This window comes from Lepisosteus platostomus, chromosome 20 (assembly GCF_059453375.1).
Source record: "Lepisosteus platostomus isolate fLepPlt1 chromosome 20, fLepPlt1.hap1, whole genome shotgun sequence".
Classification (NCBI taxonomy): domain Eukaryota; kingdom Metazoa; phylum Chordata; class Actinopteri; order Semionotiformes; family Lepisosteidae; genus Lepisosteus; species Lepisosteus platostomus.
In genome coordinates this window covers 6,598,824-6,624,799 of record NC_142630.1, presented here as the reverse complement: position 1 = coordinate 6,624,799, position 25,976 = coordinate 6,598,824, and the positions used below count along the sequence as shown (strand labels likewise).

At 44.5% G+C, this 25,976-nt stretch overlaps 2 protein-coding genes across 2 annotated transcripts; both read right to left on the bottom strand.

Annotated features, from left to right (window-relative positions):
- Nucleotides 1–981: 981 nt before the first annotated feature.
- pla2g15 (phospholipase A2, group XV) lies at nt 982–17,076 on the bottom strand. The gene is made up of 6 exons (XM_088614526.1): nt 16,706–17,076; nt 12,539–12,695; nt 7,575–7,693; nt 6,987–7,085; nt 5,433–5,657; nt 982–4,660 (listed from the first exon to the last, which is right to left on the bottom strand). The coding sequence occupies exons 1-6, from the start codon at nt 16,827–16,829 to the stop codon at nt 4,149–4,151; spliced, it is 1,236 nt and encodes a 411-aa protein (XP_088470652.1). The 5' UTR covers nt 16,830–17,076; the 3' UTR covers nt 982–4,148.
- A 1,584-nt stretch (nt 17,077–18,660) lies between these two features.
- Nucleotides 18,661–23,361, bottom strand: lcat (lecithin-cholesterol acyltransferase). Its single transcript, XM_088614027.1, has 6 exons — nt 22,995–23,361; nt 21,904–22,060; nt 21,380–21,495; nt 20,918–21,013; nt 20,055–20,279; nt 18,661–19,258 (listed from the first exon to the last, which is right to left on the bottom strand). The coding sequence occupies exons 1-6, from the start codon at nt 23,149–23,151 to the stop codon at nt 18,729–18,731; spliced, it is 1,281 nt and encodes a 426-aa protein (XP_088470153.1). The 5' UTR covers nt 23,152–23,361; the 3' UTR covers nt 18,661–18,728.
- Between the last annotated feature and the right edge of the window lie 2,615 nt (nt 23,362–25,976).

Genomic DNA, 25,976 nt, shown 5'->3' with positions numbered 1-25,976 from the left:
ATTAGTATTGCTTAACAAGCAATAAACCCGAGCCGTTGCTTGGGGGAGGGGGGCGTTTCCGTTGCATTTCCAGGTATTGCACTAAGCCTGTCACAATGACGGATGGCTTCAAAACCATTCCGCCACGAGGTGGAACTGGCACTTCTGCAGCCACAGCAGCTGTGTCACATGAGAGAGCCGGGGGTTTTTTGAGACCACAATTTACTGTGAGAAATGTGCATGTGCTTCACCTCACTTAAGAGATACCAGATTCCAAAAACATCTGTACATCATGCGATTACAACTGTTTTTAAAAACGCAACCCTTTTTTTTTTTTTAAACGCTGTAGCGCAGGTCTGACGAGAAGGTCAGCAGCCAAGGCCATACGCGAATGGACCAATCAAAACAGGACTACTTCAGCCCATCTCTCTCTTTGAGGTCATCTGCTCATGCTTCTTCCCACCGTGGAGACTTGTGGTCTTAACCCTTGTGGTCTTTGACGATGAAGTTAGGTTTTGGTGCATTAATAGGACAGATTTTCCCAGTCTACAAAGAAGCAGACCCGAGGCTGGAAAAAGACTAAAACGAGAGAAAACTGAATGGTTATTCTGGAAGACTAAGTTGGAGAGGTCACACTTATATTATCGTTATCATTTCAGCTGTTCAATATAACAAAATGGTGAGAAATGCTTTTATTAGTTTTTAAATGAATTAATGGCACCTGTGCAGCTTTGCCAGCTCGTTTCACCTCATTTTTGTACCCCAACAGCACTGTTGGTGTTACTACAGACATGTCCTGTCTGTTTTAAAAGTGAACTCTGCAACAGTCATATTCATAGCTTCTTACTTATTATCTTGCTCTTTATCTGTTGTACAGTACTACATTTCCTATCTCAGTGGGTGATGCTGTGAGCTTAACTTTACATAATCATTTCCCTATGTACCATACCTAGTCCATCCTGATGTGATGATGATATTTTATGCAAGGAGACATCTTAGACATTATAATTTATCACATATATAACAAGTTTAATTTTCTTTCTATTGTCATTAATCACTTAAAAAACAAACATTATATCTCATTACATAGAAAATGTTTTGAAAGCAGAAATGGCAGTTCTGTCCCAATTCCCAAACGTTTTTAAAATTAAATTTATCAACAAGACTTGACGTAGGAAGAGTTCTGAATTCATACCAGTTTAATATTGTAAAGGAAACATCTGTCCTGATTACAGCACATCTGGCATTGCACTTAGCCCAACAAAGAGGGGAAAAAAAGCTCAATACCCCTAGTAAAGACAGCTTTATGTTGTTACAAAAGATGTGAAAAAATAGACAAGGCACATGGTCTGTGAACAGTACAGCAATTATATCGCAGTGGAGTGGAAATAACTGCCATTTTGACACAGTTATCCCTTCCATGTAACAGACATATCTAGGGCACAGTGAATAAAGGTAAGAACATCTTTACAACCACCAAGAAAAGCTGTCTAGTAGAGTAAACGCTTAAATACTGTACAGTCTACATTATAATCCAAAATACAGCCTCGCTGACGCAAAAACAAGGGTCTAAAAGCAAAAGATGACTGCTGAGATTTCTTAAATGATGAGCTCGTTTACACAAGCTACTGTATGTCAATGAAACTGGAGAGGGTGAAACAAGAGCCCTGAACATGCATACTACAAAAGGGAGACTTTTGCTTTCAAATCCTTTCCAACAGCAGTAGTCTAATGCAGAACTGAACAACTACAGACAAACTGAAGCTCTGTATATTACACACAGTACTCTCTGTACAGTTTTTGCTACTGGTGTTGTAGCTTCTAGGCTGTAATCCGATGTGATGGAGCCACCTACAGGATCTCTTGTCTACATGACCACTGTAAGCACTCAGATCTCTGCAATGTGTGAAGTAAGGTGCAGGTTTTTTCATGACCCGGCAAATGGGATAAGATATATCTTCTCTCACTGGGATCCAGAACTTGCTACAGCCTTTTACGGTGAGAAAGTAAAAAGCACACATATCCTGAAATAAACATCAGAGAGGGGAAGTGCTCCCAGACTGCAAAGATGAAACATCTGCAGAGAGTCTGATCCGCTTTCTAGGGCTTTTTCAGACATGTTCCCCAACATCCATGGTGCCGGACTGGACTGGGTGAGCCACTCATGGCAGCCGATTTGAATCCAGGTCATTTTCACCTACGGGGAGGCTACATCACTCATTACTGAGGTTCCAAAAGTGGCCATGAACGAAAAACACATTTTTAAATTCCCCTTGACAACCTCCTGTATATACAGCAAAAATTGGTTACAAGCCTCTAGAAAGCAATTGGGAGTGGAACAGGACACGATTAAGGATAGTTTAAAAACTAATTTGGAGCATCTCGTGTCAATAATTAAAATATAACTGACATATTGCTATGGCATAAAATCATCACATACATTTTTAATTTAGTAGTGTCCTGAGCACAGTAATACCAAACAGAATTCTGGTATTTTTGCACAATAGCTAGAGATCATTCTCATTGTATTTCATAAAAGAAAAAGTTAAGGGATTCTCTTGCATTAAACCATTTGTTTTTCTAAATTGGTGGTAACAAGGATGCTTTTAACCACTTCAAATGAGTAACCTCTCCACATTAATCTAGAGCATTCAAGCCACACAGCACAATTAGTTGAATTTGACTATGATCAACAGGGTTTATACACATTAATAAAGAAATTTGTTCAATGTGAAAAGGTGCAGAGAATAAAAATTAAAAACCAACACAGAGGCAACAAAAGCCCTGTCACTCCTTTTTACTAGATAAGAAAGTAGAAAAAGGTTCAGTGGAAAGACCTTTGCAAAACCGAAAAGCATCATTGCAGCAGAATGAATGTGTAAAAAGCTAATTGCTTGACATGGGTGAACTCTAGTGCATGTTAGATGCACTACCTGGACTTATTCAAACAGGGAAATAAAGACAGACAAATAAAATCAAATTCTGCACAGTGGCATTAAAGTGCAACACTCTCTCTAGGCTGTGAAAAGATAATAAATTATTGTGTATTTATAAATTTACATCACTGCATGGCTAGTGGGGCTGTAATTGAAGCACTGCAGAAAGGCACGCAGATCCCACCCCCAGCAGTACGTGACAAGAGTTCAAGTGCGAACACTCAGAAGAAGTGTGGTCAGAAATTGGCAGTGGATATTTAAAAAGTGCAGAAAATCACCCAGGGCAACAGCATTGTTTGAGTGTGAATGCCAAGTGCTCGGTAGAGGAATGACATCTCAGGACACCGCAGCTGCCACAGTGCCTTCTGGGAAGAAAGGACCGCTCACCACTGGCGGGCCTGATGCGACTCCTCACAGACCCCTTAGACACAGAGTTTTCACCAACATCACCGAACTGAGAACTGCGCCGCAGACTGTGCCGCCAGCGCACTCGACTAACGATTTCCCGTATAAGGAAAGGTAGGAAAAAAAAAAACAAGAGAGAAGAAATTGGATTAACCAAACACTGTATAATTAAGTCAAAAGCGCAGGTAAGAGTCTCGGCACTGGATTAGTAAATGAGGAAAAGGAGAAACAATGCTTGGAGCTCACTCGGAGTGTTCCTCTGTAAAGGAAATTCCTTAAAAACTTTTTTTTGTTGCTTTTCTGCTGAAAATTTGATAATGTCCACCAACAGATTGCATCAGATCTCCAAAATATCATGTGCTAAAATGTCCAATACCGCAGTTTAATCTTCTGTAGCTTTGTGGGACTGCAGCTCAAACACCTTCTGTGCTGAAATGACACTCTAGAGAGAATGGCTTCATCTGTGATTAAATTTGCAACCCGAAACACACACACAACATAGTTTCACCCCCCCTGTGCTTCACCCTGTTACAGCTGGAGATGCGTCTTCAGCTTCTTGAGGCGTGGAAGTCGTGGCATGACAGAGATTTGGCAAAGTTAGCTGTGCTGAGGCGCGTCTGCGTCGACGTACAGGGAAATCTGTAAATCCGACAAATGGAATCGAATACAAAAAGCATCAAAACAGGCCTTGGCAACTACGGGCTTGGAAAGAGGCATCGTTTGAGGAACGATGTACCGGAGGCACTGGAGAACACACGGCTGTTTGCGCTTCACCGTGACAGATGGTTTGACCTGGCCGGGCGTCAGTGCTGGTCTGACACCGGGCCCTCAGGGCGAGAAGACCACCTTCTTGATGTAGCTGACCGTGGTCTCGTTCTGGAGCATAGCGATGTGCTCATTGCCCCTCAGCTCCTGCAGCTCCACGGGCTGTTTCTGGCGCCCCACCCAGCGCCGGCACTGCGTGGCGCTGAGCAGGTTGACGGTGCCATCGCCGTCCCCGAACAGCACCTTGGGCTCCCGGTCGGGGAAGTCCGCGTAGACGAAGGACTCGGGCGTGTCCACGCCGCTGCCGTACAGGCAGTGCAGGGCCACCCCCGGGGGGTCCAGGCCGCTCACCAGCGGCTCCGTCTCCTGCCGCATCCGCCAGCCGTCCTCGAAGTCCAGGTCGCGGTAGAAGCGCTGGTAGTCCCGCAGGGTGTAGTTGGTGGCGGGAGTGGTCACGAACACCTTGTCCGAGGGCCAGGTGTGGCTGTAGGGCAGCAGCCAGTTGGTGGAGACGGCCGAGCGCTGCTGAGCCCGGATCTTTAGGGGGCTGATCACCGGAATCCGGTTGTTGTCTCCTGAAGTAGAACACAGGAGAATGTCAGGCGGCTGGAGACACACATAACCAAATCATCATCATCATCATCGTCGTCAAGTACGATGTTTGACCTCTCCCTCAGATAGCACGTTTGGAAACCCTGCTTTGAGTTTGTTTTGGATTTTTTTCTTAAGGACTCATCCAACCCCTTGGTTTCGCACTTCTCCCTGTACTGGAGCTCTGGAGAATAACCAGTGCTGGCTCTCCTGTAAGCTGTGTGGAGCGCACGACTGGGACAAAGAGCTGGCGAGTGAGCTGGAGCTCCCTGCACCTGCCCACTTCCTGCCCTTTCTGTAAAAGCGTGTTTGTAGTAAACTGACATGATCCGAAACCGGCAAGCCCGATCTGGGAGTGCATTCAAATAAAAAAAATCGAACTAGAATAAGTGACATCCACAATATTGTTCTTTGCAGTCTGATAATCTCCCTTCACTTTCAATACACCACACAGTGATGAATTCACCGTTGCTGAACTTAGCACAATCACCTCTACTTCTGTCTAACATAATACCCATTCAGTAGTAAAGAATGCAATGTCAAAAACAAATCATACAAAGCACATGCCTATATAAGAACAGATCTTAATAGCAGAGAAGTAATGACTTTACGATAATGTAATGGTGCATCTTGAAAGAACGAGACTGAAAAATGCTAGCGTCTGTTATAGTTTAAAACTACTCGACTTTCCCAGTCCTGAGCTGCCCAGGAAGCTGGTGCGAAGTCCTCCAGGAGTGCAGGCTCTGCTCAATGTACCTGTGGCCACCACGCGCAGGGTCTTGGCCACCCCTCCCCAGGGCGGCCCCAGCGCCACGTAGGCCTTGATGTACCGGTCCTTCCAGGCCTGAGGCTGCTGGTTGAGGAAGTAGAGGGTGTACATGTTGCCCATGCTGTGAGCAATCAGGACCACTGGGCCTCCGAAGTGCTCCGCCATCTCCTCGATCATCTTCTTCAGGGCGACGAAGTAGTCCTGGTTCTCATCTGTGGGGGGGAGCATAAGACTTTACATAGCACAGCTTCCTCGTGAAAAAACAAACCAACGTGCTGTGATGGACAGCGACTTGGTGACACCAGTCATGATCCATCTCAGCACTTAAGGACATCTGCTTGTGAAAATGAGTAAATAGACACTGACTGGAGGTCAGACTTACAGGTTCCTTTCTGGAAAGCATGAAGTCATTTTTTTTTTTTTTTTTTTACAGGTTCCTAGTCTAGAATGTGCTGTAGGAAATAAATGTTACACATCGGACAGCCGGGCCATGTCTGTGTGAGAACTGCCAGAGAAAAGCCTGTAAGTCACAGGAACACCTGTCAAGGTGTCACTCCGGCTTAGAAAACGCCTGTCAAGGTGCTCCCTCCATTTAAGTGTTCATGGGAAAGAAAAACGGTATCTTTCAAAGAGAAAGAAACAGCTTCAACTATGGCAAATAATACATTTTTTTTTCCTCAAAATGTAAAAATAGGCCTAAGCAAATTAACATTGGCCAGTTTTTCAAAACGCTTTTGTATTTGTTCTCCTGGCAAGAGTGGATTGTCATTCACAATTGACGTGGGTAACAGCTGCCCTGTGGAGGGACTGCTATGCCAACAGAACCGGCAGACAGGACTTCCACAGAGATGATACGTATAAATGATTCACCAATGGGCTTGTGTAGGGGACAGGCAGGTCAGTAAAGGTAGTACCCACTCTTACTCTAATTTAGTGCAGTTTTTGTTTTGGTTATTTTGGTAACTTGTTGATGAGCTGGAGATAAACGATGTGCTACAGAGATGCGATATTCACTGTTCAACAAAGTCTCACAGTATTAAATTGTTGTCATTAACCCATGAACTCAGATGCATATTCCAGCCCAGGGCTTCACTTTCCCTTCAGTTCACATGGAACCAGTCTGGTGTGAACCGATGCCAACCGGTTTGAAAATAAACCTGCTCTCTCAGTTTTAACCACAATTCTCGCCTCTCTTTATTCTGCTATATAAAACACTGCCACATGGTGCTAGCAAAAGCTGACTGACATCAGTTCCCTTGCTTCTATCCTTAACATACAGCCCAAGACTTCACAACTGTCCAGCAGAGAAATCAATCTAAGCTCGTTCCGGACATCTGCTGTATGTCAATAATACACCACAGCACTCCATTTCATGCTGTGTTAACGAGCAAATGGCCACTGTCTAATACCTACAGCTGGTAATAAGCAACAGCCATCTCCTTGTTCACACAAAACAGAATTTGGAGCTACTTATAATGCGAATCAGGGGTGCTGAATGACCAGTCAACATCTGGGCCAGCTGCACCGGCCCCACTACTCACTGGGAGCCTTCCTCCAGTCATACGGGGCGCCGCGCACGTCGTAGTCCCGAGTGTATCCCCAGCCCACCAGCGACTGCACGATTGTGTAGAAGTACATGCCTGGAACAGAAATACAGCTCCATAAGTCATGGGTCTCACTTGCTTTACCAACTCAGTCACCTCCTCTGGGGACCGACATCAAGTTACAGATGAACACTGTAAAAATAAAAAAAAGGGGGGTTGGAGGGGTGGCTCTGCGGCTCAGGATCTGCGCCTGTGGCTGGAAGGTTGCCGGTTCAAATCCGGCAGCCGGCAAAGGAATCCTACTCCGCTGGGCCCCTGAGCAAGGCCCTTCACCCCAGCTGCTCCAGGGGCGCTGTACAATGGCTGACCCTGCGCTCTGACCCCAGGCTTCTCTCCCTGTCTGTGTGTCTCATGGAGAGCAAGCTTTGGTAAGACAAAATCCTAATGCGAGAAATTGTATAGGGCTCATAATGAGATCTTATCTTACACACACCAGCAGAAATCGGGCCTATCCCTTTGCAGTGCATTCTGGGTCGGACCGCCACTGCTGCAGTCCTCTGGCGCGCGGAGGTGAGGCCCACTTACCCAGAGCGTGCTTGCTGGGGTCCAGGTACTCCAGCGGATAGGTCTGCCCAAACCCCGGCACCCGGACATCCACTCCGGGGGGGGCTTCTGTCCTGTTGCTGGTTCGGTTGTAGATCAGCCTGAATGTGGGCAACAAGTCGCACCCTTCCGTCACTCAAGCAGCAACATTCCTGTTCATCTTCTTCCGTCTCAGGCTACCCCCCACCCCTCAGCGAGCTTTCCAAGTGCATGCAAACGGATATATTTATCAGTTACAGTGCCTTGCGAAAGTATTCGGCCCCCTTGAACTTTTCAACCTTTTGCCACATTTCAGGCTTCAAACATAAAGATATAAATTTTTTATTTTATGTGAAGAATCACCAACAAGTGGGACACAATTGTGAAGTGGAACGAAATCTATTGGATTTTTGAAACTTTTTTAACTAATAAAAAAATGAAAAGTGGGGCGTGCAAAATTATTCGGCCCCTTTACTTTCAGTGCAGCAAACTCACTCCAGAAGTTCAGCGAGGATCTCTGAATGATCCAATGTTGTCCTAAATGACTGATGGTGATAAATAGAATCCACCTGTGTGTAATCAAGTCTCTGTATAAATGCACCTGCTCTGTGATAGTCTCAAGGTTCTGTTGAAAGCGCAGAGAGCATCATGAAGACCAAGGAACACACCAGGCAGGTCCGTAATACTGTTGTGGAGAAGTTTAAAGCCGGATTTGGATACAAAAAGATTTCCCAAGCTTCAAACATCCCAAGGAGCACTGTGCAAGCGATCATCTTGAAATGGAAGGAGTATCAGACCACTGCAAATCTACCAAGACCTGGCCGTCCCTCTAAACTTTCAGCTCAGACAAGGAGAAGACTGATCAGAGATGCAGCCAAGAGGCCCATGATCACTCTGGATGAACTGCAGAGAACTACAGCTGAGGTGGGAGAGTCTGTCCATAGGACAACAATCAGTCTTATACTGCACAAATCTGGCCTTTATGGAAGAGTGGCAAGAAGAAAGCCATTTCTCAAAGATATCCATAAAAAGTCTCGTCTAAAGTTTGCCACAAGCCACCTGGAAGACACCCCAAACATGTGGAAGAAGGTGCTCTGGTCAGATGAAACCAAAATCGAACTTTTTGGCCACAATGCAAAACGATATGTTTGGCGTAAAAGCAACACAGCTCATCACCCTCAACACACCATCCCCACTGTCAAACATGGTGGTGGCAGCATCATGGTTTGGGCCTGCTTTTCTTCAGCAGGGACAGGGAAGATGGTTAAAATTGAGGGGAAGATGGATGCAGCCAAATACAGGACCATTCTGGATGAAAACCTGTTGGAGTCTGCAAAAGACCTGAAACTGGGACGGAGATTTATCTTCCAACAAGACAATGATCCCAAACATACAGCAAAATCTACAAAGGAATGGTTCACAAATAAACGTATCCAGGTGTTTGAATGGCCAAGTCAAAGTCCAGACCTGAATCCAATCGAGAATCTGTGGAAAGAGCTGAAAACTGCTGTTCACAAACGCTCTCCATCCAACCTCACTGAGCTCGAGCTGTTTTGCAAGGAAGAATGGGCAAGAATTTCAGTCTCTCGATGTGCAAAACTGATAGACATACCCCAAGCGACTTGCAGCTGTAATCGCAGCAAAAGGTGGCTCTACAAAGTATTAACGCAAGGGGGCCGAATAATTTTGCACGCCCCACTTTTCATTTTTTTTATTAGTTAAAGTTTCAAAAATCCAATAGATTTCGTTCCACTTCACAATTGTGTCCCACTTGTTGGTGATTCTTCACATAAAATAAAAAATTTATATCTTTATGTTTGAAGCCTGAAATGTGGCAAAAGGTTGAAAAGTTCAAGGGGGCCGAATACTTTCGCAAGGCACTGTATATGTTGCATATTTAGGTGTCAAAAATACGTGTCTGTTGAAGAGACAGACACATGCAGAGGGCAGCGTGCTGGGACCCACGTCACACTGCCTGCTGCACAGCACCTTCAAGACCATTTTCTTGACAAGACCAGCTCGCTTCTTTTTAAATAAAATCCCACATTTCCATGGAAGTTAGCAGGAAAGCACAATCCACAAAGGTTTAGGCTAATTTAAGGAAACTAAAAGTGCCAGGAGAAGACCAGAGGATCCACCTTCAATCACTTAAAAAAGGCAGGTTACAGTCTCTAGATCTTGGCTCTTCATTCTACTTCATTTACACACTCAGGCTCTACATGACAGAGGTAATCTTGCCTAAATCAATCCATTACAGGCACATGTGGTTTCAATCAAGCAATAAGACTCACGTGGGAGCCTTATGACTTTTCCATTTGCTGTTTTTTTGCTGCAGGGCAAGAAAGCTTTCCACTGCCCCTAGTCATGTGACACTGTGCATAATCAAACAGCACATGTTGGGTTTCTGGATTCCTTCAGTGCTGGGAAGACGTATGATCCTTTAATCACAGCTTTGAAAAGCATGACTTATGAAATTTGCATTTGTAACTGAACATGGTGAACAGATAAAAAGCACACTGCATCTAGTTGCTCGAACATTTTGTAGGCTCACGTACCTCATTGAACCTCTTGTTGTGAACAGTCAGTATTCCCTTGCCTATTTTAGCTGGATAGTTTTCAGGTAGTTCCTTAGATCTTCAGTGATACTCTGAGGATCTGTTACCATTTTGCACTGAGAGAAGCAGAAATAACATCTGTCTCTGTCTTTGCTTAATGTCCTAACTATTCACAGAAACTGACCAAACCTGACTGACACCCATTACCCACAGCACAGCTATGTCATTTCTGCAGGTTCACAATGTTGCAGCTCCTCTTGTTGCACCAAAGTGTGATCATGTCACTCTTGTGTGAGCCACACCGCACTGGCTTCCTGCCAGTATCTGAGTTGGGTTTAAAATGTCAGCTTCTATGTAGTCTACAAGCATCTTCGGCACATCACACCTTTGTTCCTGCACCCTCTTTGTTCTCTCAGACCTTCTGATGTTAGTCCACCAACTGACTGGTGGTCAGTAAACCAGGAGCAGAGGGAAAGCAAACATTTTTTACACCTCTGAAAGTCTTCTCCCTAGGAGATACCAAAACGTTCCCATATTCAATAATGTTCCCTTAATCTGCTGGGCTGTAGGTCTTTCCTGCTCTCCCAGACTACTGTGTGAAAGTCTGGGGGAGAAAGGAAGCCAGTTGATTTTATATATCCTGAGACAAAGAGCTGCTCCTCACCAGTCTGCCGGAGAAGCATGAGGGGGCTGGGAGCAATATCAGACTGGCCTCCACTGACACAGGGCTTTCTAGTTTTCATCTCACAGGTCCTCCCAGAGTCCTAACTGAACTAATTACTCATACACTTGTCAGTCATGCCTAAGGGTTTATCTGTCATGGAGTTACAGAGAACTGGAAAGCCTGCCATCACTTGCCCACACAGCTTCTGACCATAATCTGCACAGCCTGTGTTTTTGGTACATTGATTGTAACATCATTTTAAAGCCTTTACTTTGATTTCTGACTTCCTCTCCCAAAACCACAGTCTCTGAGGTCAATGCGTCTTATTTAGGTATTACATCCTACTAAAAAGTTTCAGATCAAGATAGAAAATCCATTTCATTGAGGGCTTAACGAAATTAGAGTTAGTGTAGGAAATGAAATGTGCTAGATCTGGATCTTGAGAAAGAACTCAAAAACTAAGCTTTGAGAGTGCTGGTTGTGATGTCAGGGTGTGCGTTGCACACATCTCTGTTGTGATCCTGACAAAAAGAAGGGTTTTAATATAGTGAATTGGACCGAGATACTCTCCGGATAGATTGTTGTGCCTAAAATAGATTATAACAGAGGTTTATGAAGTATGAACAGTTTTTAAGTGTAAACATGAACAGGCGAGAATAATTTACGTGTGCATTTTTGAAGACACTCTGACAAAGCCAACCAACAAAAATGTTTTTCATAGGAGCACTGTGGTCATGATTCACATCAGATCTTTATAAGTGGTTGAGTACTGGCCTGGGTGATGACAGATTGCAAAAGACAAGCCCAGATGTACACATCAGCCAAAAATAGGGGAACTATCTGACCATCTGCAAGCTGCTGTGCAAATTCCAAGAGAACAGAACAAAATGAGCCTCTGCATCACGCAGATAACACAGTATCGATTTTAGAACTGGTAAATATGAAAAGCTACTGAGAATTACAGCCGATATAAGAAATCGAAAACCTATATTCTGAAAGATGATGAAATATAGCACAGGCAAGGCATTGTTAAGATGTAGAAAGCCTGCGTTAGATAACCTTACAAATTAATTTTCACTTCAGGACACCGTAGAAAACTGAAACCAGTGCCTCAGAGAACGCAAACCAGATTTATTGCATGGCTAGACAGCATCAGTTATTATGAAACAGCATAGATGTGCAGATAATCCCATCTCCCATCTGGCAACGGGCAGGCGGGGTTATTTTTTTCAGACCACAACTATCTCCACATATCTGGTGACATATCAGGCCTGTATTACATCACTGCCTGAAATACCTTTGGTATGTTGTTGTTCTTTTGCAACAGACTTCCATCACGGTTGACAAAACATGACCACACCGAAAGTTACAGTGGAACTACTCTAGCAACTAACCAGTAAATCTGTCTGGTACATTTACCGTCTGCTGTAAAACACAGTATAAATACTGTGGACAAAGCAACCAAATACTTCTTCAATCAACAGCCAAACTCTTAGCAACCACAGTGCCAGTAGCAGGCAATGAGCAGTAGCAGAATGGGGTGGGACTGGGTTACAAATGGTTCAGGATCTACAAAACATGGACAATGTCCTGTTAGAGCTGTCCCTTCCGCTTGCAGAGGCCTAGTGTCACACAGTGGTAGTTCCTAACATTAGCCAGTGTATGCACTGTCGTGGCCTAACCTTCCACAGATTACCAGGGTTTTGTATGGGCCCCTAGTGAGAGGATGGCCTCAGGATCGCTCTCACCGTATGTTGTCAATCCAGCAGTCGATGGCGAAAGGGACAAGAAGCTCCAGGTTCAGCCAGAGAGTGAAGTAGTCCTCCGTCTTCTTGTAGCAGACATAGTGCACCACACTGGGCTTGTCCAGCTTGGCCTCCAGCTGGTTTCCCAGGTCACCCGGGACTGAAAGGCACAATAACACAAGACAAGTGAGGGCCGCTGGCAAGTCTTGTTCGTATGGCTGCTCGGAGCTTGAAGAATGCACAGGATAGATCCCAGAAAACCTGCTATAACACAAAACATCTGCCTTATCTAACAGGATTAAGGCAAGAGTGACATGACTGTACCTCTGTTTTAGTTCATCAGTACACAACTACAGGTGCAAATACTGGAGCCCCATATCTTTAATTACTACACTAGAGCATCTTCAGCACCTTCTTTTAGGACAAATGACTCTTAATGTTAAATTGAAGAGGCATCACTGAAAAAAGTACATCTGACTGTTGACTATGCTACCTGAGTGAATATGCTGGTTACACAGGGTAACACGTTAGGTGGCAGAACTATGTTCTACCTTTCTCGGTATTAAAGGGGTATACGCAAGAGTTCAAGACCAAGGTAATAAAAAACAAAACTCACATTTAAATGAAATTCCAGCTCCGCCCTCTCAAATGTCAGTGGCCTGTATGTCTACAGCCAGTTATTTGAGAATTAATCTTTTATGAGGAACTTTATCAAAAGCCTTCTGATTATAAAGAGAATCAGAAGTCAGCTGAGCTGGAACCAGGCTGCATGAAAACACTGTTACACAACCAGTTTGCCTAGACCGGCTCTTTGCTTTCCTGACTTCCCAAATTCCAAGATCCTTTTGCTAAAAGGAGCTCACAACCCAGGTGCTTGAACTCAAAATAAAATGCAAAATATATACCGCATCACACCCAAAACCACTTGGACTCAAGCAAATGCTTAACAGCAGAAGGTCAGACTACGGTTTTTAGGTTGCTCCTGAAATATTCTGAACTTTCTACCTCAGCTGATTACAACATCTGGCCTGTTTACCTGCATGAGCTCTGCAAAACACTGCATAAAATGTGCTGAATCTGCTTTCACTGAAGTGTACTTGGACCTTCTCTTAAACAGCAATGTAACCTCACAGAGGTCATTCATTTTCTTTTCACAGAAGATCCCTCGCAAAACAAATTCAGAGACATCCAATTTCACACGGGGATTTTCCAAGACCCTTGCTCACAGCAAAACAGTCACCTGTCTTTTGTGAAAATCACTGTAAAAGATTAAGGGTGCAATCTAGCATTGGGTACTCAAAAAACATTTAAGAAGTATTTCAGATTCGATTTTGATTGTATTTGGAAACCAGAAAAGAGTCACTTGTACTGCCAAAGAGTTAAAAAATGGTCCTATCTTTAGATTATGGTTTATAAATAAAGGTTTAACATATTTCTCTAATTGTACATTTTTATGAGCTGTACATTTTCAGCAGTGATGAGCCCAAAACTCAAAACAAAACTGAAAGGAAGCAATTTTCAGCAATGAATGCAACATGAATGCTCAAGACATTTCTTTTTCCGCGGCTTTTTGGGGAATCATTACCCAACACCGGAAAAAGCAAAAAAAAAAAAGGAGAAAAAAAATCCATTTCAGTCTTTCTGAACTTTTCTTGTAATTCACAGGGGCTAACCAGGACCTTGACGACTGCAGGGACCAGAGCTACCGCAGATGATCCACCACTGTTCCCCCTGGAGGGGAACGGACTCCCACACCAGGCCACAAGGACCAACAAGAGGAACAGCACTGCAGCTCCTATCCACAGGACAGGAGGAGAGCACTGGAGAGAGGAACTCACAGCACGGAAGACTTTCATAAAGGCTGCAGGAAACAGTCATTCGGCGTGGAAGGTGGAATTGAAAAGGACTGGCAAATTTGGGGAGGATTGTGAACGGATAAGGCTGAGGGTTGCAATCAAGCAAGTGACTATTTTAGTTAGAAATCTGTGATTTATGCAAGAACAAGCAATTAACAACTGAATACACAAGGCAAGATTTCTTCTCTGTTCTGCCAGATGGGGGGCTTTCACTTCTTCCAAACAAGATGAACCACAACAGGAAGGGCACAGGCATCAGCTGACTGCTTGGCCCATCTGGTCTGTTAAGTAGCTAGCAGCTAATTGATCAAAAGATCTCATCCATGGTTTTCTTTTTTTGAGTGAAGCCAATGTATCAGCTTCAAGCACATGGCTGGGCAGCTCGTTCAGATACTCCCACTACCCTTGGGGTGGAAAAAAAAAAAGATACAGGAGGTATCACTGGTGGCTCATTACCACTCCCTTCACGGGGACAGCAATAGAAAGTCGTCACAGGGCTTGGACGTGTAGTTGAAGTAGCAGAATTTAATTCCAGGGATGTTAAATTTATGCCCGCATGGTGGTACAGTGGCCTGTTTTGCTGCCTGGAGCTCTTGCTTCTATTCCACACCTGGAATGCTATCTGTGTGGAGTGTGAATGTTCTTCCCCCCCATGTTTGTGCACGTTCCCTCCAGGTGCTCCGGCTTCCTCCCACAATCCTAGGACATGCTGGTTGGTTAACGGGCTTGTCTGCCCGCTTGCTGGGGCACACTCTGGCACCCCTAACTTCTGATCGGGAGACGAGGTTAGAAAACGGATAGATGGATGCTTAAGTTACACAAAATTCGAGAAAGTTAAAGTAAAACAAAATTAAAATTACAAGTCTGTGTGAGAGCTAAGTGAACCCCTCTTGTTTCTTAAGTTTGAAAAAAACAGTTATTCTTCTACAACCTCTGACAGTTGTACCTCTGTGCCACCCCCGTTCCAATATAACTGAGCTGAAGTGTCTTCTCTGCAGCTCTGGGAGGCGCAGAAAATTTCACTTCTGCTTGGAGAGGAAGCTGAACTTCAGATGAAGAGGAACATGCAGTTAATGGTCCCAGGCCTGTGTAAACCGCTACACAAATATTAAACCACACAGCCAAAGGCAGGGAGCTGCTCAAAGCTATCAGGTGCATAACAACCCACTGAGTATTTACAATAGCATGTAACCATTTGCTTGATAAGAAACCTTGGAAAGATTCCGCCAGACACTTTCAACAGCTCTTGAGGAACTGTGGTATTTCAATTAAACTCGAGTTCGAGGATATGAGAATTTCTCACGCCATTTAAACTATACAAAAGTCATACAGGGTGTAATAAATACGACGATGGTGGAGAGCAGGAACAATAAAACAGGATATATTACATATTTTCTTGACAGTTGAGTTCTGAGAAGTGTTGGGGTGAAAAGCACCGTCAAACACTTATTCTGTACCTGGGAGGCAACTGCTGACAAACCTGGCATCTATTTTCTATTTCGTCACATTTGTGGCAATGTGTTTGTGTGTAAGGTTGTGTGTGAGGGAGGGAACTTGGCCTCAAAAAGCAGGTGTGCTAATAAACACATAAGGCGAGTTACACAACACCCCCCTCACCAAAGCACGGGCAGCGGACAGCAGTGCCGCAGCTGGTAGTCTTCATGTACCAGAGCCACGGCGTGCAAGCCGAGGGGTTTCAGGTTGTGAACATATCGGAAACTAAGGACGGCGTCCGTGTCCTGATAAAAGTGGTAGCCAGTTAGAAACAGCCGACTAGAGAACCCAGTTGCGTGAGCTAGACACGCACCACAAAAAAAAGAACTTTAATGACCCTATAACGAAGTTATACAGAGAAAACGTTTAGAAAGATCGTTTAGATGAGGTTTAATCGTCTCTCCCACCCCGTCCTTCCGTAAACAGCTCTCTGACAATGCACCATGCTGCGATCAGGAAACCCGAATGTAATTAAGAGTTACCAGTACATTTCTCCAGGGGACAGTCATATGACTAGCCCGGAGCTGCCAGACATCCGCTGAGGGAGAAACATTATTACCTTCCGAGTTAGAGACAACCTGTAGGGGAAACTTTTCATCCACGAAGACATTATGAACCCTCAACCTGAAACTCTCTGTCCCTCATTAACAGAGCAACTAAATATACAGTCACTCTTAACCTCCGTGTTTCTCTATGGTAAAGTCTCAGAAGTAGACGACGCTCCTGCTGTGTTACACAACTTGAAGCAGAAAACTCCGCTCCGCAGACCGTTTCTTTGTGTGAAGACGGTATAAAACACAACGATATAATTGATACTCACTCAGAACTACAGGCGGCCGCTCCGAACACACGTCGCCAGAGCATTTCCGAACAGGACTACCGACACATGATGAGACAAAAAACACGTTAATCAAGAGCAGAATCACCGCAGGACTGGACACCATCTCTTCTGCAGGCACATACCGCGGTAGTTATAACACACCGGGTATTGTTAAATCCAAAGACCGAACCTCGCTACTGTGTGTCAAGCACGTTTGCTTGAGCAGACGGGACAGTCAAAACCCGTGATCGGCCGGTCTCCACTAAGAAGCAACAAGACTAAATTACTGACCCAACCCGCTGAGGTTGTCAGGCTAAGAGTGAACAACACCGCTGAATTTGTACTCGGTACCCGTCCGACAAGTCTCCACTAGACTCCCGCAGAGAGCATCGAGCGTGCAGATGGTGGAGGGGGGGGAGGAGGAAAAGCAATCGATACCAAATATCCTTTTTTAAACAGGTATACGTAACCAAGGGAAAACGATGGAATAATAACTCTTCATTGAATAATTAATTACACACGTATCGTTCCAGAAGATAGCTGTCTCCTGATTCTATGTGGAGCTCTTCATATACACGATGCAATCAATGCATTGTACACAGACAGATGGCAGCCTTGATTTTTTTGTTGACAAGTCTTCCCTGTTTCTGCTTTCCCTTCACTGCAATAAATGTGATTCCCTGTTAAGGCATCGTCATCTCACAGCAGAGTACATTGATTTCACAGTCTCATCCTCACCCCCTCACCCCCCACCGTTAACCAATTTGTAAGATTTACAGCACCAGGGTTTGCTGTAGTCTATGCATCACCAAGTGCAAAAAGAGAATCACTCTCTTGTTGGGCTGTGGGATGCCCCAGCCCGTTTCAGACTCACCCATGGCAGCAGCTGGTACCCACCTGCACCGCTGGAGTGCCCAGAAGGCACTCATGTACAATTCAAGTCCACGACCCTAGTGGAATTGAGTCTTGATGACAATTTTAAAAGTTAACCAAAGATCTGAAACTGTACTTAATTCAAGTTAACAAAAATATAGAGGTCATTGTGTGAAATTAAGACTCCTCTAGGTCACAGCAATGTTACTAAGCTCACCTGTGTATCTTATATGTGACAAACTATATTGTTGCATTTATTAGAGTGTAAACATACTGTACAAGAATTTGAGCTAAGGTGTCTACAAGAACTATCGCCAGCAGCCATATCACCCTGCAACTGGCAGCCCCCTAAAGCTCAGCAGCCTGGTCAGTACCTAGATGGGAGACCTCCTGGGAAAGACTAAGGTTGCTGCTGGAAGATGTATTAGTGGGTCCAGTAAGGGGTACTCACTCTGCAGTCTGTGTGTCCTAATGCCTCAGTATCGTGACAGAGACACAATACTTTAAAAAGGCATCATCCTTTGGATGAGATGTAAAACAGAGGTCCTGACTCTGTGGTCATGAAAAATCCCAGGGTGTTTCTTGAAAACAGAGTTATCCTTTTCCTAGCCAAATTCCCCATTGGTCTTTACCAATTGGCCTCCTGATAATCCCCATATATGAGTTGGCTTGTTACTCATGTATGAGTTGGCTTCATTACTCTGCTCTCCTCCCCACTGATAGCTGGTGTGTGGTGAGAGTACTGGTGCACTATGGCTGCCGCATCATCCAGGTGGGGCTGCACCTTGGTGGTGGTGGAGGGGAGTCCCCATTACCTGTAAAGCGCTTTGAGTGGAGTGTCCAGAAAAGCACTATATAAGTGTAAGGAATTATTATTATATGTGTACACAAGAATGTTTGTGATTCCTCTGTTTTTTGCTAAGTGGGTTTGTGCTGGAAAGATGGAAAAACACTATCAAAATTACGTTGCAAAAAACAACTTCAAGAGACTTCATCAGTACTCCACACTCTGCTCCTCCACTGTCCCGGGACAGAAAACTGTTCTGTCGCTGCAAATTTTACTATGTGTCTCAACAAAATACAACATTCTAAAAATATTTTATTTGAATAATTACAGTTTAGACCTATTACATCGTTCGGAGCCCTGGGGCTATGGCCCTTTGTACTTCCCTTCCAGGATCTCCTGGATTAAGGTGAGGGCTCTGTCGTTAAAGACAATGTCCAGGTGAGCCATGCCCTTCAGCTCGATAATGTGGACCGGCTCCTCTTGCTTTCCCACCCAACGCTTGCAGAGCTCCATGCTGCGGCTGTCGACGGTGTCGTCGCCGTCGTCGTAGACGATGTCCACGGGATCCGCGTTGGGGAAGTTCTCGTCATAGATATAGGTGACCGGGGTGGGTAAGCCCACTCCGTACATGCAGTACACCTCCACGCCAGGAGGGGGCAGCCAGGCTGTGAGGTTCCTGGTGTCTTCCCACATGTGCCAGCCGTCGTCAAAGTGGATGTCCTTGAAGAAGCGCTGGTAGTCCCGGTAGGTGTAGTTGTAGCTGGGTGTGGAGATGAAGGCGTGGTCGGTCGGCCAAGCCTGGTCCGTGGGGATCATCCAGGGGTTGGTAGTTGTCATCCTCTGCTCTTCGCGGATTTTGATATTGGATACCAGAGGAATCCCATCGTTTTCTCCTGCCAAGACAAACCTCTGTCAGCGCTTCAAATGCCTTTGTGTTTTAGTTAAACAACTTTATAAAGTGTGAGTATGAAACCAAGGAAAATAAGGAAGTTTAGTTAAGATATTGTGTACTAAATTCTCTGCATTCAAATCCAGGCTCATATTCGACTCTCCTGGTCTAAAAGAGCCTTTAATTTCAGTACAGGCTATTACACAAAGTATCTCCTTAAGGTTAAACTACACTGGTATTCGTGGAGCTGCACTTTAATGTGCTGTGTTGTCTATTGGTCTTTCAGCCAACAAAGACAGGAAACAAATTATTTCTGACGGATTTCAAGCACATTTTTAAGTATAAATATCAAGAAGATAAATGGGTGACTAGTGGAAATTGAATATACTGAAGCTAATAAAGATAGGGTAAGACTTTTTCTTTTTTTTCTATTCATTTTCATCAAAATTCTAAGCAGTTAACAATCACATAGCCTGGTTCTCTCTTTTGCTGTGGTGAGGGCAAACTGGCCATCTTTGCCATAGTGCAGGTAGCTCATCCACAGAGGATTAAAGATGAACGTCATGTGGATTCATGCAGAGATATTTTCAAGCATTTCCATAGTCAGCTGAGCTGATTGTGACCATATACTGTACATGACAAGACACGTTGGTGCCAAACATACACCAGGATGTCTCAGTGTCAGCCGTGGTTAGTGGTTTAGTCATAGATGTGAATGTTCCTGTTTTGGGAAGAGAGCCCCAGTCCAGACCAGGCGGTCAGGCCTGAGGCGCCACCCCAGTCGTCTGTCTTTCACCCACCTGAAGCAAGGACGCGGAGGGGCTTCACTGCGCCCCCCCAGGGGGCCCCAAGCGAGATGAAGCCCTTAATGTAGCGATCCTTCCAGTGCTGCGGCTGCTCGTTCAGGAAGTACAGGATGTAGTTGCTGCCCATGCTGTGTCCCAGCAGGTAGACAGGCTGCTGGTACTCAGAGTACATCTGCTCCACCAGCTCTTTCAGTTTTGCAAAGTACTCCTCTTGCTCATCTATCAGGCACAAACCAGACACCTGACAATCACCCAGCTGGACCAACGGTTTTCTTCTAGCATTTTACTTTGGGTTCCTGACCCTCATTTCAATAATTATCCCTCTAGAGTAATTCTCAGTGGGAATCACTTAGCTCTTAGTACATCTGCTGCATTGCTTAAAGGCACTGGCATTGCTCTTGGTGAAGGGATGATAAAGTTACTCATTTCATGAAACAGCACTTCTATCCAATGATGCCAGTAAAAACAATTGATTAAAACGATCAATATTATTTCATCACGAATTTAGAAGGCTGGCACATTTATCCAAGACAAGTCGCTTGTAATAGTACAATTGAACTGGGTATTGCCAGGCTGACCATAGCGACCTCTGGTGGTAAGTAGTAGTGGCAAGGCTATTTCATGTTCACAAGTAGTCAAGCCCTCAGCAACCCTCACTTCCCAGTGCCAGGTGTTCAGGAATTGGGGAGGGTGATATAATGTAGATGGCAGAATGTACAGTGACAGATGTTGTATAAAATATATTATACTGTGAATTAAGCACAAGATGTGCGATTCATAATCACAGCAAACCTCTCCTTCTCTGAGATTTTTATGTGCCGTGGGGGTTCAGTACTGCATTGAGGCCTGACACTCACTGGGCGCAATTCTCCAGTCGTACGGCGCTGCACGAATGGTCTCATTCCGGACGTATCCAAAATTCACCAGGTGCTCCACCATGGTGTGGAAATAACCTGCAAGACAACAGATTTTTGGTCACAGTCCATTCTCATATGACAAATGCAAAAGGTGATCAATTAATTAGCCTGTGGAAGTTCTCAAAAGCGCATGTCATTTGCTTGAATTCCCCTGTTAAATTTCCAAGAGGAAATACAGGCTATTCACCATATGAGGCTATTTAACCCTTCATTATCTGAATGTATTTCTGACACTCCTTGAAAAATATGTACCTAAATAAAATAATACCTAAAATATACCCATAAATGCATTTGGTTTTAACATGTCCGTTGGTATGTTTTTCCAGTCCTATCTAAAATATTGTAATGGTGTATAACAATTGTATCATTGTATTGTATTGTATTGTATGTAGAGCTGCACACCTGTTAGCTTGTTGGTGTCCAGAAATTCCACAGGGTAGGTCTGGCCAAATCCGGGTACTCGAATCTCTACTCCAGGGGCATTGGAGCTTTTCCGGGTTGTCCTGTTGTACACTATCCTGAAATGACACAGATTCTGATCAGTCAGAGGAAGGCTGGTCTGTTTCTGTTGATGTAGGCAGATGCAGATGCAAAGTAACTTAAGGCACTTGTTTTGAGGTGGAGGTGAAGCTTGGATTGGGATTCACTGGTGGTTTCACCCAGCTGTCTGATCACCAGTGAGGCCTGGTTCAAGAGCAGCCTCCGTGCTTGGATCAATTCTGATCAGAACTGAAGGTGCAATGAGTGGGAAGAGGGACAATGTCTCAGATTTCTGGTTCCTGGTTTTGGGCTCTCTTGAGTGAAGAGGCAGAAGAGAGCAGTGGGTGTTTGTTGACAATGAGCCCTTTTCCCCTGACGAAAGGCAACACAAATGGTGAGGTTGGTGGCAACAAAGTGAGAGCTAAGACATGACGGTGCTACCGTACCGGATGTTATCTATCCAGCAGTCGATGCCAATGGGCATAAACATGTTGAGATCGATCCAGATGGTGAAGAAGTTCTCTGTCTTCCTGTAGCACAGCCAGTGCACCAGGCTGGGCTTGTCAATCCTGGCCTCCAGTCGGTTTCCCAGGTTTCCTGGCACTGTGCAGTGGTAAGAGGTCACAGGTCAGAATGCTTCACATGCCTCCTTTCAATTTATTCCCCTATTTTTGGAGTGAGTTACTGTAAATGATTCATTGTGATTCTGGTTCCCAGTTTTTCCCTTGTGTCTAACTTTAAAAAAGAATGCAAGGACAGAGGGTGCTCACAACTAAAGGAGGTTAACTCCCATCTTATTTGTTGGACTTAAAGTAGAACTGTGTGACTGAGTCTTATCCAGATGTTTCTTTATGTATCCTAGGGAGCCAGCTAGGACGGACAGGTGGTAAATCTCTGAGCAAAAAAGTATCTTCTACTTTCAGTCTAAATAGGTCCATCATCTACTCTGAACTTCCTTACACAGATTTGTCCAAAAGTGCAACAGTATAGTACAGCATGCTGTATGAGACACCCCTGGCAAGCTGTGCTCACAGCTCATCAGTGCAAATGAAACCTGAACAGTCAAGTGTTAAAAATGCAGGCAGAAACCGGGGTCATGTCCAGCTGATAGTATCTCCACTCTGAGAAAAGCTTTGACTACAGGTCTGTATAATAATAGTATCTTCAGAGGCTATTTTAGAAGCTGTTGTATAGTGCAGGATATTTGTTGTGGTGAATGATAAATTAAGTAGAAACAACCAATTCTCAGTCTGAGTTCACTATTCACAGAACACCCACTGGAATCGCAAAGATGCATACGATATTCCCTACTTTTCACAAAACACATGTTCCCAAAACAAAAACCTATTTCTGAAACCTACTGTAACAGCAGGCCTTTGTGTCATTATTTAATGCTCCTCACTGCATTAACAAACCGGCTGACAGAGCACGGCTTTCGGTAGGTTTGAATGCGTACTTTCGAAAAATGCTCCTGGAATACAAAAAGGCCGCCACTCCTCCGGAGAGCCGGAACCCGACTGCCCTCCCTGACACTCACCTAGGATGAGAGGCGGGGTGCTGTTCGTCTGGGACTCTCTGGGCTCGACGCTGGGAGGAAAGATGACATTGAAGAGCCAGAATCCGGGCGAAGGCCGGGGGAAGACACCCAGAACCAGCAGCAGAAGCAGAGGCGACACAGAGGTGCGGCGGCCCATGATTCTCTCTCTCGCTGCTGCGCTGATGAGCCTCTGCAGCTGTCTTATCAGGGCCAATGGAGAAAAAGGCTGTGAGGGCAGAGTCTCTGGCAGAAGCTCTCCCACGCTGGAAGGCCAGTGTACGCACTCAGCACCCTGTAGGCCAGTGGAATGCTCCAGTCAGATCTCACCACCACCTGAATACTGATGAGACTCGGGCTTTAGACATCGTTGACAAATCACAAGCTTTTTATCTGAGCTCTGGCTAGAGTAAACAATTTCCATGCAATGTTTTACACTGAGGGGCAAGCCTAACTTTTCAGAGGAGGACAGCGGGCCAAAAAGGAATCACTCTGTGCTAGAAATCTTCTGCCTGGGATGGGCAAGTCCAGACTTTAAGGGTTACAGATGCTTCTCGCAATAATTTGACCTCATCTCTCAATTACTCCTCTCAGCTTTTTTATTTGGTTAAAAAATAAAAAAATATTTTATTTATTTCAAATAAAACAGGTATTTTATTAGGTATTTTTGGTATTAAATACTTATTTTATACAAGCTGTTATTTTGCTCCATTCTGACATTATTCAATTAACTCTGAATGTTGTTTTAATGCAGTCACTCAGAACAATGCTATCTTGTCTCAAGTTGAAGAAATGCGCTCCAGGTTTACTGGTGAATTAATGGAATATTGAATTGAATATATATGTAACTGCTAATTGTGTGGCCCGGTGGACTTGAATGTGGTAAAGAGCTTGTTGAGTCATTACAATGTGAGTTCAACCTCTTGATCAGAGTGGCCTCTGCTACAGTGTTATAGTCCCTTTCAATCCTGGGGGAGCCAGGGATCCCATTGCCACCATGAGTGGCAGGTTAGGAGGAGCAACAGTGCACTTACCCCAGCAAGACTCAGTTTGAAGGAAGAAGCAGTGTGTGTATTTGGACCCTGTACTTGAACTGTCATCACTTGAGCCTCAATTGCACAGTCCAGACCAGACAAGTGACATAACTCTTACAGTAAGAGACCTATTACACACGGCACCACTGAAGTCCAGCGTCCTGTACGAGAGCCGGGTATCTATGGCTGCACCGCAGGACCAATTGTGTCAACATCGCAGTTCTATTATTGTCTGCAAATTGATGCAATAAGGTGCAAATCCTGAGCCTATGATGAAAATGTTGTTGACTGAAGTGCCAGACAGTGTGAGGACTGTGTCAGAGTTTAGTCATTTGCCTTGAAATCAAATCAAGACTGGCTGATATGTCATCAGCGGCCTTGTTTTGTTACCATTGTTTGTGAAAGGATAGGATATCAAATCCAATCCTCTGCATCTGCTTAAAGATCCCAGCCACTGTTCCTCTGTCGGGTAAGTTACTCAGGCATGAGCAAGCATTGTTTGCAACCAGATACGCTTCTGGAATAGAAAGCTACTGTCTGTTTTGATTTAGCTTGCACTTACAAGTTGTGTCCTATACTGAATCAGAGAAGTTCTTCTACAGGGGAAGTTCCCTAAGAATATGTTTCTTTTCTGTCTGATGGATTGGTGAACAGAAACATTATCTAATTCACCTATGAACTATTGATCCCCTAACCAGCTAAACAGTTGATGTGTACTATATGAACATTGTGAAACATTAACAGCAGTCACACAGAGATTGCAAGTGCAGACCTGTTTTGTAATACAGATGGAAAAAGGTAGAAAGTTCAAATTTCCCCAAAATACAGGCAGCTGCATACTTTCAAACTGTTATCCATTTCAATTCATTGGATTATTCCCTATCTGTAGAAGACAACTTTTTATTTTCATGCAGAACAATAGGTTACTTTAGTAAATATTTGGAAATCTGATGTCTTCGTACCAAATATTTCACTATCTTTATTTGCTGGCAGACACTCGGCACCCAGGGTAATTTGCAATGTAGTTATCCAATGATTACATAGTGTGGAACATTGCAGACTCTGGTAACATTGGTCAAACAACCTTTGCACATAGAACTCTCCAACACTGATGGGACATGAGTGGTCTATGTGGTGATCCTGACTTTGAGAGTTTTAACAAAGTTACAACCGCTAACTGCTTTATCGAGTCCAGGGTGGTGGGGGAGACGGAGCCTATCCCAGCAAGCAACTGGCCCACAGCGTGATACACCCTGGACGAGAGAGACCAGTCCATCACAGAAAAGCACTCCTGTTTAAACCCCACTTCTAGTGAACCATTTAATCCCATGTGAGATTGTCTGCGTTCCAGGACAATGATCAAAACTATCAGTTCATATACTGTAGGTGAGACCAGTCCTTTGAAGCAATTCTGGCGACCTCTAGTGGTATGACTACACTACAGACTTTTCAATGGACAACCTTCGTAAGTGAACTACTCCAGGAGCTGGAGAGTATTTCCCCATTGATTTTATAAGTATGCACATGTGTAGTTGTCCAATCCTCCCGCCTGTTCCTGGGCTCAGTTTTCCTCTGAAGGCGTAAATGTGATACAAAGTGGGTGATTGTTTAATATTCAAGAGAAATCCATCCATCCATTTTCTAACCACTTCAGCCCATACAGGGTCAGAAGGGAGCCGGAGACTATCTCAGCAAACAGGCATGAGGCAGGATACACCCTGGACAGGACAGCAGTCTATCGCAGGGCACACACGGATACAAACACGCACACAAACACTCTCACCAGGGCCAAATCTTCCCTGAAACCAATTCACCTACCAGCATGTCTTTGGACTGAAGGGGGAAATCAGAGCACCTGGAATTGACCCACACAATCGTAGGGGAGCACAGACTCCACACAGAGAGCACCCCGGGTCCAGAATGGAACCCAGGGCCACAGCAATACGATCCA

Excerpts from the sequence above, each read along its gene's own strand:
- pla2g15 (XM_088614526.1), bottom strand. The coding sequence starts at position 16,829 with ATGGTGTCCAGTCCTGCGGTGATTCTGCTCTTGATTAACGTGTTTTTT. Across the intron at positions 7,086-7,574 it reads CCCCAGCAAGCACGCTCTGG|GCATGTACTTCTACACAATC; the intron begins GTAAGTGGGCCT and ends TTTCTGTTCCAG. Across the intron at positions 5,658-6,986 it reads TGACTGGAGGAAGGCTCCCA|ATGAGAACCAGGACTACTTC; the intron begins GTGAGTAGTGGG and ends TCCCCCCCACAG.
- lcat (XM_088614027.1), bottom strand. The coding sequence starts at position 23,151 with ATGGGCCGCCGCACCTCTGTGTCGCCTCTGCTTCTGCTGCTGGTTCTG. Across the intron at positions 22,061-22,994 it reads CACCCCGCCTCTCATCCTAG|TGCCAGGAAACCTGGGAAAC; the intron begins GTGAGTGTCAGG and ends ACCACTGCACAG. Across the intron at positions 19,259-20,054 it reads CCTCCGCGTCCTTGCTTCAG|GAGAAAACGATGGGATTCCT; the intron begins GTGGGTGAAAGA and ends TTGTCTTGGCAG.